Source organism: Pan paniscus, chromosome 1 (assembly GCF_029289425.2).
Source record: "Pan paniscus chromosome 1, NHGRI_mPanPan1-v2.0_pri, whole genome shotgun sequence".
Classification (NCBI taxonomy): Eukaryota; Metazoa; Chordata; class Mammalia; order Primates; family Hominidae; genus Pan; species Pan paniscus.
In genome coordinates this window covers 3,371,904-3,387,288 of record NC_073249.2, presented here as the reverse complement: position 1 = coordinate 3,387,288, position 15,385 = coordinate 3,371,904, and the positions used below count along the sequence as shown (strand labels likewise).

General features: G+C 40.6%; 1 protein-coding gene across 8 annotated transcripts in view; it reads right to left on the bottom strand.

Annotated features, from left to right (window-relative positions):
- Positions 1-3,782: 3,782 nt before the first annotated feature.
- The window catches only part of SMYD3 (SET and MYND domain containing 3), a 759,415-nt gene continuing 747,812 nt past the window's right edge, over positions 3,783-15,385 (bottom strand). For all 8 annotated transcript variants that reach the window (XM_003807985.5, XM_008960083.3, XM_034950165.3 and 5 more), the window contains one exon: positions 3,783-4,100. In XM_003807985.5, coding sequence (XP_003808033.1) covers positions 3,999-4,100 — 102 coding nt within the window. In that variant the 3' untranslated portion in view covers positions 3,783-3,998. The remainder of the gene's footprint in view (positions 4,101-15,385) is intronic.

Genomic DNA, 15,385 nt, shown 5'->3' with positions numbered 1-15,385 from the left:
ACCAGCGGAGGCTGCAGAACAGCAAAGATTGCTGCCTGTTCCTTCCTCTGGAAGGTTTGTCCCAGAAGGGCACCCGCCAGATGCCAGCCAGAGCTCTCCGGTATGAGGTGTCTGTTGGCCCCTACTGGGAGGTGTCTCCTAGTCAGGATACACAGGGGTCAGGGACCCACTTGAGGAGGTAGTCTAACCCTTATCAGAGCTCGAATAGGCAAAAACTGGAAGCATTCCCTTTGAAAACTGGCACAAGACAAGGATGCCCTCTCTCGCCACTCCTATTCAACATAGTATTGGAAGTTCTGGCCAGGACAATCAGGTAAGAGAAAGAAATAAAGCGTATTCAAATAGGAAGAGAGGAAGTCAAATTGTCTGTGCTTGCAGATGACATGATTCTATATTTAGAAAACCCCACCGTCTCAGCACCAAAATCTCCTTAAGCTGATAAGCAACTTCAGCAAAGTCTCAGGATACAAAATCAATGAACAAAAATCACAAGCATTCCTATACACAAACAGAGAGCCAAATCATGAGTGAACTCCCATTCACAATTGCTACAAAGACAACAAAATACCTAGAAATACAACTTCCAAGGGATGTGAAGGACCTCTTCAAGGAGAACTACAAACCACTGCTCAAGAAAATGAGAAGACACAAACAAATGGAAAAACATTCCATGCTCATGAATAGGAAGAATCAATATCATGAAAATGGCCATACTACTCAAAGTAATTTATAGATTCAGTGCTATCCCCATCAAGCTACCATTGACTTTCTTCACCGAATTGGAAAAAAACTACTTTAAATTTCATATGGAATCAAAAAAGAGCCTGCATAGCCAAGACAATCTAAGGCAGAAAGAACAAAGCTGGAGGCATCATGCTACCTGACTTGAAACTATACTACAAGGCTACAGTAACCGAAACAGCATGGTACTCGTACCAAAACAGATACACAGACCAATGGAACAGAACAGAGGCCTCAGAAATAACACCACACATCTATAACCATCTGATCTTTGACAAACTGGACAAAAACAAGCAATAGGGAAAGGATTCTCTATTTAATAAATGGTGTTGGGAAAACTGGCTAGCCATATGCAGAAAACTGAAACTGGACCCCTCCCTTAAACCTTTTACAAAAATTAACTCAAGTTGGATTAAAGACTTAAACATAAGACCTAAAACCATAAAAACCCTAAAAGAAAATGTAGGCAATACCATTCAGGACATAGGCATGGGAAAAGACTTCATGGCTAAAACACCAAAAGCAATGGCAACAAAAGCCAAAATTGACAAATAGGATCTAATTAAATTAAAGAGCTTCTGCACAGCAAAAGAAACTATCATCAGAGTGAACAGGCAGCCTACAGCATGAGAGAAAAATTTTGCAATCTATCCATCTGACATAGGGCTAATATCCAGAATCTATAAAGAACTTAAATTTACAAGAAAAAAACAACCCTATCAAAAAGTGGGTGAAGTTTATGAACAGACACTTCTTAAAAAATGACATTTATGCGGCCAACAAACATATGAAAAAATGTTCATTCTCACTGGTCATCAGAGAAATGCAAATCAAAACCACAATGAGATACCATCTCACACTAGTTAAAATGGCAATCATTAAAAAGTCAGGAAACAACAGATGTTGGAGAGGATGTGGAGAAATAGGAACACTTTTACATTGTTGGTGGGAGTGTAAATTAGTTCAACCATTGTAGAAGCCAGTGTGGTGATTCCTCAAGGATCTAGAACCAGAAATACCATTTGACCCAGTGATCCCATTACTGGGTATATACCCAAAGGATTATAAATCATGCTAATATAAAGACACATGTACATGTATGTTTAATGTGGCACTGTTCACAATAGCAAAGACTTGGAACCAACCCAAACACCCAGAAATAATAGACTGGATTAAGAAAATGTGGCACATACACACCATGGAATACTATGCAGCCATAAAAAAGAATGAGTTCATGTCCTTTGCAGGGACACGGATAAAGCTGGAAACCATCATTCTCAGCAAACTAACACAGGAACAGAAAACCCAACACCGCCTGTTCTCATTCATAAGTGGGAGTTGAACAATGAGAACACACGGACACAGGGAGGGGAACATCACACAGCGGGGTCTGTCGGGGCAGTGGGGGACTAGGGGAAGGATAGCATTAGGAGAAATACCTAATGTAGATGATGGGTTGATGGGTGCAAACCACCATGGCACGTGTATACCTATGTAACAAACCTGCACGTTCTGCACATGTACCCCAGAACTTAAAGTATAATAATAATAATAAACCTCAAATGAGAGGAAAAAAAAAGCTAACTGATACAAGTACCAGACCAGACAGTGTCCGTTTTGAAGATGGGGATGTGTCTTATTCAGTCTTTGTATCTCCTTTCCCTTTAAACCCTGTAACCATTCAATATGTATTTGTTGAACTGGGTAGAAATGGCCCCTTGAAAAGGCTGCAATTAAACCCCTTTTTCTCAAGGCTACTCAGTCAATCAGGAGGGAAACAGCACACCAAGGATTCCATTTCCTCATTTTTATAAAATGGGCTTCAAAATACCTACCTTGTCATGCTGTTGTGGTTGTTAAAGATCCTGTGTGCTTTAGAGATGTCCTTGACACATAATAGACGGTGGCTCAAGCAGAAACAAGCTTATGGAAAGGCTTTAGAACTCATCAGCATGCAGGATATTGTATATTTTTTTTCTATCAAAGTGGTCACCATGTGTTCAGCCTAAGAGGACTCCAGTTTCAAGTCATCAGCTTTCTCTGTTGTAGAAGTAAGGTTGGTTTCTTCACGCTCCATCAGACATCCATGTGCCATTCTAACAGTGCCTGGTCAGAGGACTCGCGGCGCCCTCTGTGAAAGATGGGGACGGCTCCTGAGCGGGACTCAGGAATGTGGGTTGCTACTCTGGATTCTGCCACCGCCCATTTCCTTGCTTGTGAAATAAAGTGTGGATGACTGCACACTCTCTAAGAATCCTTTCAGCTCTAGGAATCCACGGGCTTCAGTTACCACCAGTGTCATCTAAGCGTGAGGGACTGCACTGCTCACAGGATCCCTGAGCCATAAGACAATTGACGTTTTTAGAAGTGGAAAAGAAAAGGTTTTCTGTATTTGTCTAAAGTAGAAAGGCAGAACAGGCCAAAGAATTAGGAAATAATAAAGAGGAAAAAGCAAGCAAGCAAGTCTGATTTGAGCTGGGATGCGAGAACCTTGCTTGCTGCAGGATAATGGAGCTTTACACTGTGCATACCACACTCACACACTCACATGCTGAACCACACATTTGGCTAATTACAGAAAAAATTTCAAGGAAAAAAAAAAGACATACACAAGGAGTTATAAAATGCTGATGAGAAAGGTTTACACAAAGAGCTGTGAGACATTCGAAAAACTGGTTTTGGGCATTAAGACTTCCTATCCTTTTCTAGTAACATCTAAAATGGCTTCTTCCTAGCATTTAGGATAAAACTTCTTGTGTTGGACAAGTGTTTGGAAGTAAATAACAAACACAAACATCATTTATCACAAAGAGCAAAAGATGACATCTCAAAATTCTGCTTCTTGCCAAAATGGACATTAAGTTTTTACTTGGAAGCAAATGTGAAAATAGTGACATTTATCTAATTATCCCTACATATATCCAAAGAGAAAGTTATAACTTATGTGTCATGCTTTTAATATGATTTTCTGTCTTGAATGTTGGTATTTTAAACATTAAAATCGCCAATGAGTAAGCAAATAAGACAATTACCAGATGGCATCCCCAACCAAATGTTTTGAATTTATTATAATCGTGCTTCTCTACAACTAATGATTCTTGTGGTTTGCAAACCATGTCTGCCTTTATTTACCTACACAAACACGGAACAGAATTTCCAACAGGAGAGGTTCACACAGCTAACAAAGCATAGAGTGTGTGACCTCAATAAGGCATTCAACAAAGACACACGCCGTATTTCCCTCTGACTGCGTTCCCTTAGGATGCTCTGATGTTGGCGTCGCATTCTTCTAAAAGTAGAATCAAATCTTCAATCAGGCTGTGTTCTCTGCCATGTGTCACTCTCATAATATCAAAAGCCTAAAGAGAAAGGACGGAAGAGAGATTAGACCCCAAAATAGGTGAGCTCAGGCCATTCCCCACCTTTACCCCATGATGCCAGGGGCCTGGTGAACCCCATAGGTTTACAGGGTGAACAGTCTTTAACAGGGTCACAGCACTGTGGTTCTCCCAGCTGGAAAGTCACATGAAAAGGGTGATTTCTGAATGTGGTATTTGGAAAGCAGACTCACTATTCGAGTCATGCTGGGGCCCAGTGACAATCGATGATCTTCAAAGACTGTCAGTGCACAGGTTTGGTGGGTAGTCACAGGGATAAGAAGAGTTACCAAAATGATTGAGTCATATGAAAGACCATTCTGCTACCACCTTAAAATTTTTCTTTATTGCACACTCCATTCAATTCTCATCTATTTGCACCAGGATTATTATATACATGTATTCTCACATTTTTTTTCATATCATATTATAGCATTGGCATTTCAACAGTCCTCTCCTTCACTGCTCATATTTGGTCCATTATTAAATCTTGTCAACTCTTATCTTCAAAATATTTCTGAAATCTGTGTGGGCTTATGAGTACTTCAATAATAGAGTATAATAGAAGTAAAGCAACTGACTTGTGAGACTAGGTCAAAAAGGCCTCTGTGTTGTTTACTGGTCAGTATGTTTGCTCCCAGAACCAAGAGACTCCATGCTGCAAGGAAGCCCAAGCCACATAGAGGGAGGCCGTGTACAGGCACTCTGGCTGGCAGTCTTAGCCAAGCTCATCTTTCAAGTCATTCTAGACAAGGCACCAGACATGTACATAAATAAACCTTCAGACGATTCCAGCACCCAGCTGAAGACTGCCAGATCTGTCTTCCCAGATGAAACACCAGACATTGTAGAAAAGAAGAAAGCCATTCTTATGCTGTGTGCCAATTCCTGACACACAGAATTTGTGCGATAATTTTGCTGTTGTTTACTCCATTAAGTTTTGGGATGGTTATGGAACAACAAACAACCAGAGTATCCTTGAAAATATTTTTGTAATAAATAAGAGATAAGCAATATTATCCTGCCCTGCCCAAATAGGGGGTGGGGTGGGGTGGACTGGGGAGAAGGGAGGGACACCAGAACCACTGCATTTGATGTAAATGTGCCCAGGAGACTTGTAAAGATATGACTCTGGTGGCTGTTATGCACCCAAAGTACCTGGAAGTGGCATTGAGGCTCTCAGCCTTAGCTACACAGCAGGATCAACCAGGGAGCTTCAAAAGAGACACCAAGGGCCAGACCCTGCACATCAACAGCTGAAGCCTGCTCTCCAGGAAAAAGGCCTAGGCCCCAGGAGATTCCAACATGTTCTCAAGGTTGAAAACAACTGATAAAGCAAACTCTCAACAAATAACATCAACTACTCATGATTCAGTGTTAATTTATAGCCAGAAGAATTACCATTTTAATTGTTGTATATAATGAATGCCATCATGCTTATAAACCATTATTTACTAAGCTACTCCTGGAAATTTAGATCACCTCCAATTGTTTATTAGGATATGATGCAGACCTTCCAGAATAGATTTTTTGCCTTTCTTGGATATTTAAGAGCAATTGCTAGGGGTGGAATTCTTGAGCATGAACATCTTGAAAACCACAGAGATTTCAGACCTTGGTGGTCATGTGGTGAGACGCCTGCATTTTGCAATTCTGCATGCAGGAAAACTTTCCATTCTACGTTGGAAAAACGCTGAAGCTTCGAGAAACAAAGCATTTCAGGGGGATGGGTAATTTCAACCTCTGTTTCTGGCTTCTTTTTTCACCTCTTGAATGTTCCCTTTAGGCTGGAAGGAAAACAGGCAGACAGAGGGGGTCTAGATTTGCTGCTGAGAGAGAGAGAAAGAGAGAGAAAGAGAGAGAGAGAGACAGAGAGAAAGAGAGAGAGAGAGAGAGAAAGAGAGAGAGAAAAAGAGAGAGAGAGAGAAAGGGCCAGCGCCTCAGACCCTGGCCTCTCAGCCTGGAAGACAGCTCTGTTCTGAGTCCAGTTGTGACCCCGCACTGGCAGTCTGGCCCCTCACCCTGTGACACTCCAGCTGCAAAGCCCAGAAGGTGGCTGGAGCTGAGATGCTGGCGGTGGGAATTGACTTCCTATTCACGCGAGCAAGTCTGCTCTGTGGGTGCACAGCCTCTGCCAGCAAATCCCTAGGCAGGGGGCTGTCTGGAGCGCAGGGGAGGAGTTGGGACCAGCCCCCACATTGCAAGCAGCCCAGCTCTATGAGATTCCCCTGGGCAGAAGATTAAAAACAAATGTTTGATGCCATTCATGGAGCACATGCCTCATGTTTTATTCTCTTTTCTCCACACTGCCCTGGATCCTCCGCTGCTCTGGACACCTTGAGGTCTGAGGCAGAGACCTGTGTGACAGCACGACTGCGGAAAGAGAAGGTTTCTCAGATCAGAGAGCCTTCATGGGAAATTTTCTTACTTGAAAGCACTCTTAGATGTTCTCTTCCCTTTTACTCAACAAAGAGCCAGAGTGCTTGTGATCTGGCAAAGGAAGATGAATGGGGCAGAATCACTGCCTGGAAAGATCTTTGCAGAGAGGGACGTAGCCCTCCATCCTGAAAAAGGCCAGACTAACCTGCTCGGCCTCGCCTCCCTCCCTGCCCTCACAGAGGCCCTCGGCTGGGTGAGGGCCTGGCCTTGTTGCTCAGAATTTCCAGACCAGCCTCTTTTTTGCCCTCCTGGTTACATTCCCCAGGTTCCCCATCTGAAGAATGATCTGTGCTTCTCTCTGACTTGACTCAGAGGCTAAATGACAAAGCCATCTTCTTGTCACTTCAACAACATAAGTTCACTGGCATGCTTTGAACATACTACAGGCTCCAGGCTTCCTTCCTCGCTCTTTTCTTCCAGTTCCAGTGGTGAGTTTCACTTTCTCCTCTTTTGCAGCTTTAAGAGTAAGGTCTACTCCCCACTGATCCAGTATATTCCTGTTCATGGAAGGGGCAGACCTGCCCATCCCACAGTAGGGTAACTACTTCCAGTTCTTCAGCCATTCTGGAATTAGAGCCACAGCCAGGAAGGGGGAGTTTCCTGGCCTTCCTCCAGCTTCACATCCACACCTCACAGCCTGCTTCCTTGAGGAAAGACCAGAAGGATCATCTGGTCCAATACCCTCATGTTATGGAAGGAAGTGCTTCCTGAGGTCACCTGGCTTGAGAGTTAGACTAAGGATGACCTCTCGGCTCTCAGGACTCAACCCAGTGTGTCCATTCCATGACTGCATTGTGCAGCCTCCCCGTATGAACAGATTGCAGTGACCAAGGAGAGGAGCAGAGGCTCTCCTGGACATGGCTGCTGAGATACCCTGAGGGGACACAGGTGCCTTCCTTGTCAAGATGCTGCTGGTCATGTTCTGTGTTCTCTTACTTGATGCTGAATGCATCACCAGGAGCAAAGGGGAACAGGGGCAACCCTCAGGAGTGTGTGTAGAGTCTGAGATATTAAGTTTAGAGGATCTCGTCCATAGGGTGGCTGGAAACAGAGAGTAAATGGGCATGGGTAGGGGCAGAGAACTAATCTGAAGCAACTGAAAAAAAAAAAAAGAAACTACATTATCTGTCTAGAAAGTAAAACGCCATATAGATTTGATTAATTCACAAGCAAACATACTTTTCTCTGAAAGATGGGCAGATGTAGATGAGAAAGGGAGAGAAAAACGAGAAGAAAGAAGTAAGATTCAGTAATGTGCAAAATATGTTAGTGACTGTGTGTGCGGGTGTGTGCGTGGATGAATGGTGTGACACAGGTCAGCAGGAAGCTGCAATTCACACCTGGTGATGAGGACATCTGGTCCTTGTCTTGAACATCACCTGGGCCTATGGGTGAGCTGGGGCAGACAGTCCTCAACAATGTACGGAGAGGGCCCTGTGTAGCCCTGGGCACAGCCCTTCAGCACTGGGTGAGCTGGGGCAGACAGTCCTCAATGATGTATGGAGAGGGCCCTGTGTGGCCCTGGGCACAGCCCTTCAGCACAGCAGGAAGATGAGGAGGGCTTCCCCTCACATTACCATCCCCCAAAAAAGTTACAATAAATTTCTGACAAATGAGAGCAATTGTTTCAAGTAGCTCTGTGTCTCCCTTCTCCTACCACTCCCATCTGTCACCCATGCGCATGTCAGAGAGGACAATTCTGGTTTAATTTCCTGCAGTAGCATATAAAACAGATTAAGGAAATATAAAATTGGAGCAGGCTGGTGTTGGGAAAAGCTTATCTCTTTCCATTAAATTTTATTTTTTTAAATGATAGCATTTAAAAAGAGCCTGCACATAATCTTTCACAGAGCACTCATTTGATGCCTCCAAGGAGGGTGCCTGCTACACCCACATCCAGACTCGAAATGTCACATGAGAAAAGCAGCATAGCTTGTCTGCCACATTACAGGCATACAGTTAACTCAGTAATAGAGAAAGGGTCCCCAGAATTGATTTCAATCTCATCATATCTGTTTTTTTTAAGTAATTTTAGAATTGTGGTCATATATTAAATAAAATGAATTTAAATCAAATCATAAAGTTGGAAACAATATACCTTTCCTATTAATTTTAATATGAATATATTAAGCTTATCAAGGATATCAAACAGTTTCTACCATGAGCTTGAGGAATCTAGTAAGTGACTTCCCAAGTATGATTTAAATATGGATATAAAATCAGAGGGAAAAGAAATGTATGCATGATAAGAACCCCTGGAATCAAATCACGACGGGAAAAAATAAAGCAGGTTTTCTTATTCTGCCCATCTCAGAATGAAAGTAAAGCAGAGGGTGGGGCACAGGGAGGAGGAAGCTGGTCTGGGGCATTCAAAGGAGGAAATGCAAGAAGCAAGAGGTACAACACATTAAGCAGCTCTGGAGGCACAAAAAGCCCTTTGCAAGGACAGCAGAGAATCCCAAAGACTTTGATGATCCACCTCAGCTCAACAGCACCCCTGGAGACCCTACTCCACTCTACATCTTGGATAACTTCAAGTGTGTATTCCGCTGGAGGAATCTGTCCTTTTGGGAGGCAGAATTTCCTTAGAGATAACATCTACCCATTCATTCACTCAATACTGTCTGAGCAGCTTTAATGAATAAAACTTGGCCCTTGCCCTGGGAGAAGCTCTGGCATAGTCAGAGGGACAGAATGTAAATACCAGATCATTGCAGTGGAACAGTGTGTGTTCAACAGAGATGCAAAGTGCTGGGGCGCCCAGAGGAAGGAGGAACCAGGTGGCCCCACGGCACCCTCAGGAGGGGTTACAGATGTGGTGAGCTCGGGTCTGTGCTTTCCAGTGGTAGTAACCATTCCAGAAAAAGCATGGCTGTTGTATCACTGTTTAATCAATCAATCAGTACATATTAATTGAACTCTGAGAGACTCTGAAGAAGTTCTGTTTCCTCAGCTAAATAATGAGACTGGACAATATAAATTCTAAGGGCAACCCAAGTCCCAATGTGTTGTACAATGTGCCATGCCAGACACAGCTACAAGGTGTGGATTTGGTTTTGTTTCCAAATATTGTTACTGATTTCTAATTTAATTCCATTGTGGTCAGATAATTTACTTTGTATTAACTTGAATCTTTTTATGTTTATTGATATCTGTTTTGTGGCATAAAATGGTCTCTTTTGGTATTATAGTTACTTAAAAATGTGCATTCTGTTATTGTTGGGTGAAGTGTTTTCTAAATGTCAGTTCCCATTGGTTGATGGTGTTATGGAATTATTTTGTATCCCTCCTCAGTTTCTGTCTAGTTGTTCTACCAACTGTTGACAGAGGAGGTCTGATGTTCCCAGCTGTGCTTGTCTATTTGTTCATTTCTCCTTTCAGTTCTATCAGTTTTTGTTTCTCATGTTTTGCAACTGTGTTGTTTGGTGCATACATATTTAGTACTACTATGTCTTTTTGGTAGACTGATCTTTTTTTCATTATACAATGTCCCTCTCTGTCTCTCATAACATTTTCTTTGCTCTGAAGTCTACTTTACTTAATATTGATATAGCTACTCCAGCTTTCTTTTGATTGTGTTTTTATAATGTATCTTTTTCCATCCTTTTGCTTTCAACCTATTTGTATCATTCTATTTAAAAAGAATTCTTACAGACAACATATGCTTGAGTCATTTGTTAAAAATCTGTTCTACTAATCTCTGTCTTTTAATTGGTGTATTTAGGCAATTTACATCTTTTACATAGACTACTTACATAATTTACAATGTTATTATTAATATATTAGGGCTTAAATCTGCCATTTAATTTTTTGTTTTCTGTTTGCTCTCTTTTTCTTTCTTTTTCCTGCATTTCTGTGGATTAAACTTTTTTTTAGAATTTCATTCTCTAGTGCTTTTGAGTGTATTACTTTATATAGTTTTGTGGTTGCTCCACGTCTTATTATTTATATATATTTTATATATATATATACACACACATATATGTATATATAACTTGTATATAATATACATGTGTATGCATATTATATATGTATATATACAGATATATATGTATATAACTTATCATACTTTACTAGTGTCATCATTTTACCTGTTGAACTCAAGTGTAGAAACCTTCCCTTTACATTTTACCCTCCCCCACTCCCCCATTTGTAATACAATTGCCCTAAATATTTCTACTACATACATTTAGAATCATATCAGATAGTGTTATAATTTTTGCTTCGACTATCAAACAATCTAGAAAACTCAAGGGGAGAAGGAAAGATCATTTTACTTACCCACACTTTTGCTGACCATATTCTTTCTTCTTTCCTGATGTTCCAAGAGCTTTCTTTTATTATTTTCTTTCTGTTTAGAGAACTTCTTTAGCCATTCTTTTACAGTAAGTCTGCTAGCGATAAGTTCTTTTAGTTTTCCTTCATCTGAAAATGACTTGATTTCTTCTTCATTCCTGAAGGATATTTTTGCTGGACAACATACATTCTAAGGGCAACCCAAGCTTTGGGTTAACAGTTCTTTTCTTTCAGTACTTGAAAAAAATATGCTACTTTCATCTGGCTTCTGTGGTTTCTGATGAGAAAATCACTGTCATTCAAATTGTTTTTCCTGTACAGGTAAGTTGTCATTTTTCTCTTGCTGCTTTTAGGACTTTTTTTTTTTTTGTCTTTAGTTTTCAGAAGTTTGAGTATGATCCACAGTCTTGGTGTGAACTGCTTTCGGTTTATACTGTTCGGGGTTTGCTTAGCTTCTTAAATCTACAGGTTTATGTCGCCTGCCAAATTTGCAAAGTTTTCCACTATTAATTCTTTTTTTAAAAACAATATGGTAAAGTACACAAAACACTAATAGTTACCATTTTAACTATTTTTAACTCTTGAGTAGCATTAAGTACATTCACATTGTTGTGCAACCATTACTACTATCCATATAGCCATAACTTTTGCATCATCTTGTACTGAAACTGTGTACCCATTAAACAATAGCTTCCCATCCCCTCCTCCCTTCACACTCTGGTAACCACTGTTCTACTTCTGTCTCTAGGTATTTCACTATTCTAGGTACCTCATATAAGTGGAATAATATGATATTTGTTCTTCTCTGTCAGGCTTATTTCACTTTGCATAATGCCTTCAAGGTTCATTTATGTGTAGCATGTGTCACAATTTTATTCCTTTTTAAGGCTGAATAATATTCCATTGTATGTATATATCCCATTCTATGGGTTGCTTTTTATTTTGTTGATGGTATCCTTCGATGCCCAAAAGTGTTTAATTTTGGTGAAGTCCAATTTGTTTGTATTTTCTTTTGTTGCCTGTACCTTTGGTGCCATATCCAAGAAATCATCACTATGCCCAATGTCATGAGGCTTTTTCCTTAATGTGTTATTCTAAGAGTCTAGTAGAAGCTTTTGCTCTTATGTTTAGGTCTTTGATCCATTTTGAGTTTCTTTATATGGTGTTAAGAAAGGGTCCAACTTTATTCTTTTGCATGTGGATATGCAGCTTCCCCAACACTATTTGTTGAAGAGACTGTCATTTTTCCATTGAGTGGTCTTGGCATCCATGTTGAAAATCATTTGATCATATATGCGAGGGTTTATTTCTGGGCTCTCTATTCTATTCCATTGGTCTATATGTCCATCTATTCCAGTATCACCCTGTTTTGACTACTGTAGCTTTCTCGTAAATTTTAAAATCAAGAACTGTGAGTTCTCCATATTTCTTCTTCTTTTTCAAGACTGCTTTTGGCTATTTGGGATTCCTTGAGGTTCCATATATATTTCAAGATGTATTTTTCTACTTCTTCCCCAAAAAAGCCATTGGGATTTTGATAGAGATTGCATTGAATCTGAAGATTATTTTGGGTAATATTGACATCTTAATAATACTAAGTCTTCGAACCTATGAACATGAGATGTCATTCTCCTTATTTATGCCTTCTTCATGGAGAATAACTTATTCAGTTATTCTCAGATAATAACTTATTCAGTTATTCTCAGATAATAACTTACTTGGTTTTGTGTTATTGCAAATAGCATTATTCTCTTAATTTTGTTTTTGAATTGTTCATTTTTAGCGTTTAGAAATACAACTGATTTTTGTGTGTTGATCTGTATCCTGCTACCTTGCTTAATTCACTTATTAGTTCTAACATTTTTTGGTGTGTGTGTGTAATCTTCAGAGCTTTCTCCATATGAGATCATGTCATCTGTATATAGAGATAATTTTATTTCTTCCTTTCCAATTTGGATGCCTCCACCATTATTTCTTCAAGCACTTTTTCCACCTCACCCTCTTTTTCTTTTCTTTCTGGGACTCCAATGTTAGATCTTTTGTTACTGATTCATAGGTCCCCTGAGGCACTGTTCAATTTTACTTTTTCTTCAGTATTTTTTTCTGTTTTTCAGCTTGGGCAGTTTCAATTGTCTTATCTTCACATTCACCAATTCATTCCTCTGTTTCCTCCATTCTGTTGTGGAGCTCCCTTCTGTTTATTTTGATTATTATATTTATCAGTTGTTAAATTTCTATTTGTGTCTTCTTTACGGCTTCTACTTCTTAACTGAGATTTTCTATTTTTTCCATTTATTTTGAGGGTGTTTGTAATTCCTTGATGAAGCATTTTTATCATGGCTGCTTTAAAATCTGTCAGACTATTCTAACATCTCTGTTATCTTGGAATTGGCATCTACTGATTGCTTTTATTTTCATTAAGATTGAGATATTCCTGGTTCTTGGCATAGTGAGTGATTTTTAACTGAAGCACAAACATTTTGAGTATTCTGTTATGAGACTCTGAATTTTACCTCAACCTGCTTTAGCCGGCTTTCTCTGACATCACTCCAGCAAGAGAATGAAGTGATGACACCCTGTTACTGCCAGGTGGGAGTACAAGTTCAGGTTCCCTATCTGGCTCCTTGTTAGTACTGGACTCATACTTCCTGGTAGGTAAATTTCTGCTTATTTCCCATAATACGACTTAATCACTGTGTTTGCATTTTATCCATTATTTTCTTATCTTTTCTCTTTTTTGGTTCAAAAACACACTCTTGGAACTATTATTCTCTATTTGGAGGTCAGTAGGAATCACTCATAAATATTAGAGCCAGGGGCTTCCAAACAACTCTTCGAAGGTATTAGTGACAATTACGGAACATCCTTTCTGCATGCCTTCTTACTCCCCCTCTTTCCCTCCCACCTCCCCACACGGTAACGTATGATGTTAAGTGTTTAGAGGAGGGCTTTTTAACCTAGACACCATGGATACTAAGTCCATGGAAGGGCTTCAGGGAGCCTCTGAAGCTGCCATCCCCACCAAATATACAAAAGGTTGTGTATATTTAACTTTTCTCCGGTTAGTCAGTGGCCCTCATCAGATTTGTAAATAGGGACACAAACAAAGAGGTTAAGAATCACTGTAGCGGATTAAGACATGGGAACAACAGAACTGCATGCTCTAAATCAGCCATTGCTGGGGCTGAAAATCAGGGCAGCCGATGCAGGAATACAAGGAGCAATCTCTAGGGCTTGCGGCCTTGTGCTGTCCGTTGAGATGCAGAAAAAGCTAAAAAGATGCTCAAGGGGTAAAATACTGCAATAAAATCAAATGAGAAGGGAAAAATTGTAATACAAAAAGTTTAAATACAGATTTTTAAAAAAATGGATGCCGAGGGGAAAGAAGTCTAACTTTTGCAACCAGATTTTTGCTGAAAAGCAACTACACTAGGGCCAGGGTGAGGGAGCCTGCAGCATGCAGGGTTCACAGGAAAAAAACCAACTCTGATTAACAAGACAGCCCAGATGGGTTGTCCTTGAGGTCCAAGAAGTCAAATTAGTAGCAAACAAAAGCCTTCTAAGAAATAAATGGAAAGAAATAAAAGTAGATTAGAGACAGGAGAGGGCAGGAGGGAAGCACTGGGAAGGGACCCCAGGACTGTCCTGTGGCAGCAATCACAAGAATTTCAGCTGAGCCCAGTGGAAACGGAAGACTAAACCAAATCAGAGCTGGGCTAAGTGGATTCCTTTCCTGGAGGAGGCTGGAGCCTAACTGAATCTGTAATAAATTTCTGTTTCTGAAGCTCCTCTGATTTCTATTCAAACTCAGTCTTCAAAAACCTTATTCAAGTGATTTCATTCCATTATTTCCAGGGTTTCTAAGACAAGAAAGAGCATCCCGAGGGTGCCCGTCTGAAGATGACATCAGTTTCAAAAGGCAAAGAGCATAGCCTCCCTTTTCCCTCTCCAGGTTACCTGAGTCCTGAGAAAGCTCAGGAAAGAAAGACTTTCTGCAGGAAGAAACTGACCTGCTTCTAGACTCACAGGTCACGTGAGCTTTCCTAGGGACGGATACATTCAGGCCACCCCTCTGCTAGCAAATGCTCAGCAAAGGTCATGAGAAGATCTGGTCCATTAACTGTAAACAGCTAACCAGCAGTGCCAGGGGGAGGCTTTTAAAGACTTCTATCCATTAAAAAAATCCATTCATTCAAGCATGTATTTAACAGAACTTGCCGTATTGGGGGCATGTGTGTCTATGTTAGGTGGCACCAGAAGACACAAAAGGAATGTAAGGTCCCTTGAGGGATTCCCACTCACCTTGGGGAGCAAAACACTGCTGGGGAGCAGTCATAGAACATAATTGTTCACCAGAGGAACCACCGTGTACCCCAAACTACAAACACAAGTACTGAACAGACCAGCTAGTGGGAGAGTGATCAGAACAAGAGTTCCTGTAACAATACCCATCTTTAATAGTTTCAGAATGCTTGAGATTGGCAAGCACACTCTCCCGCATTGCCTCGCTTACTCCTCAAAACAAGTCTATG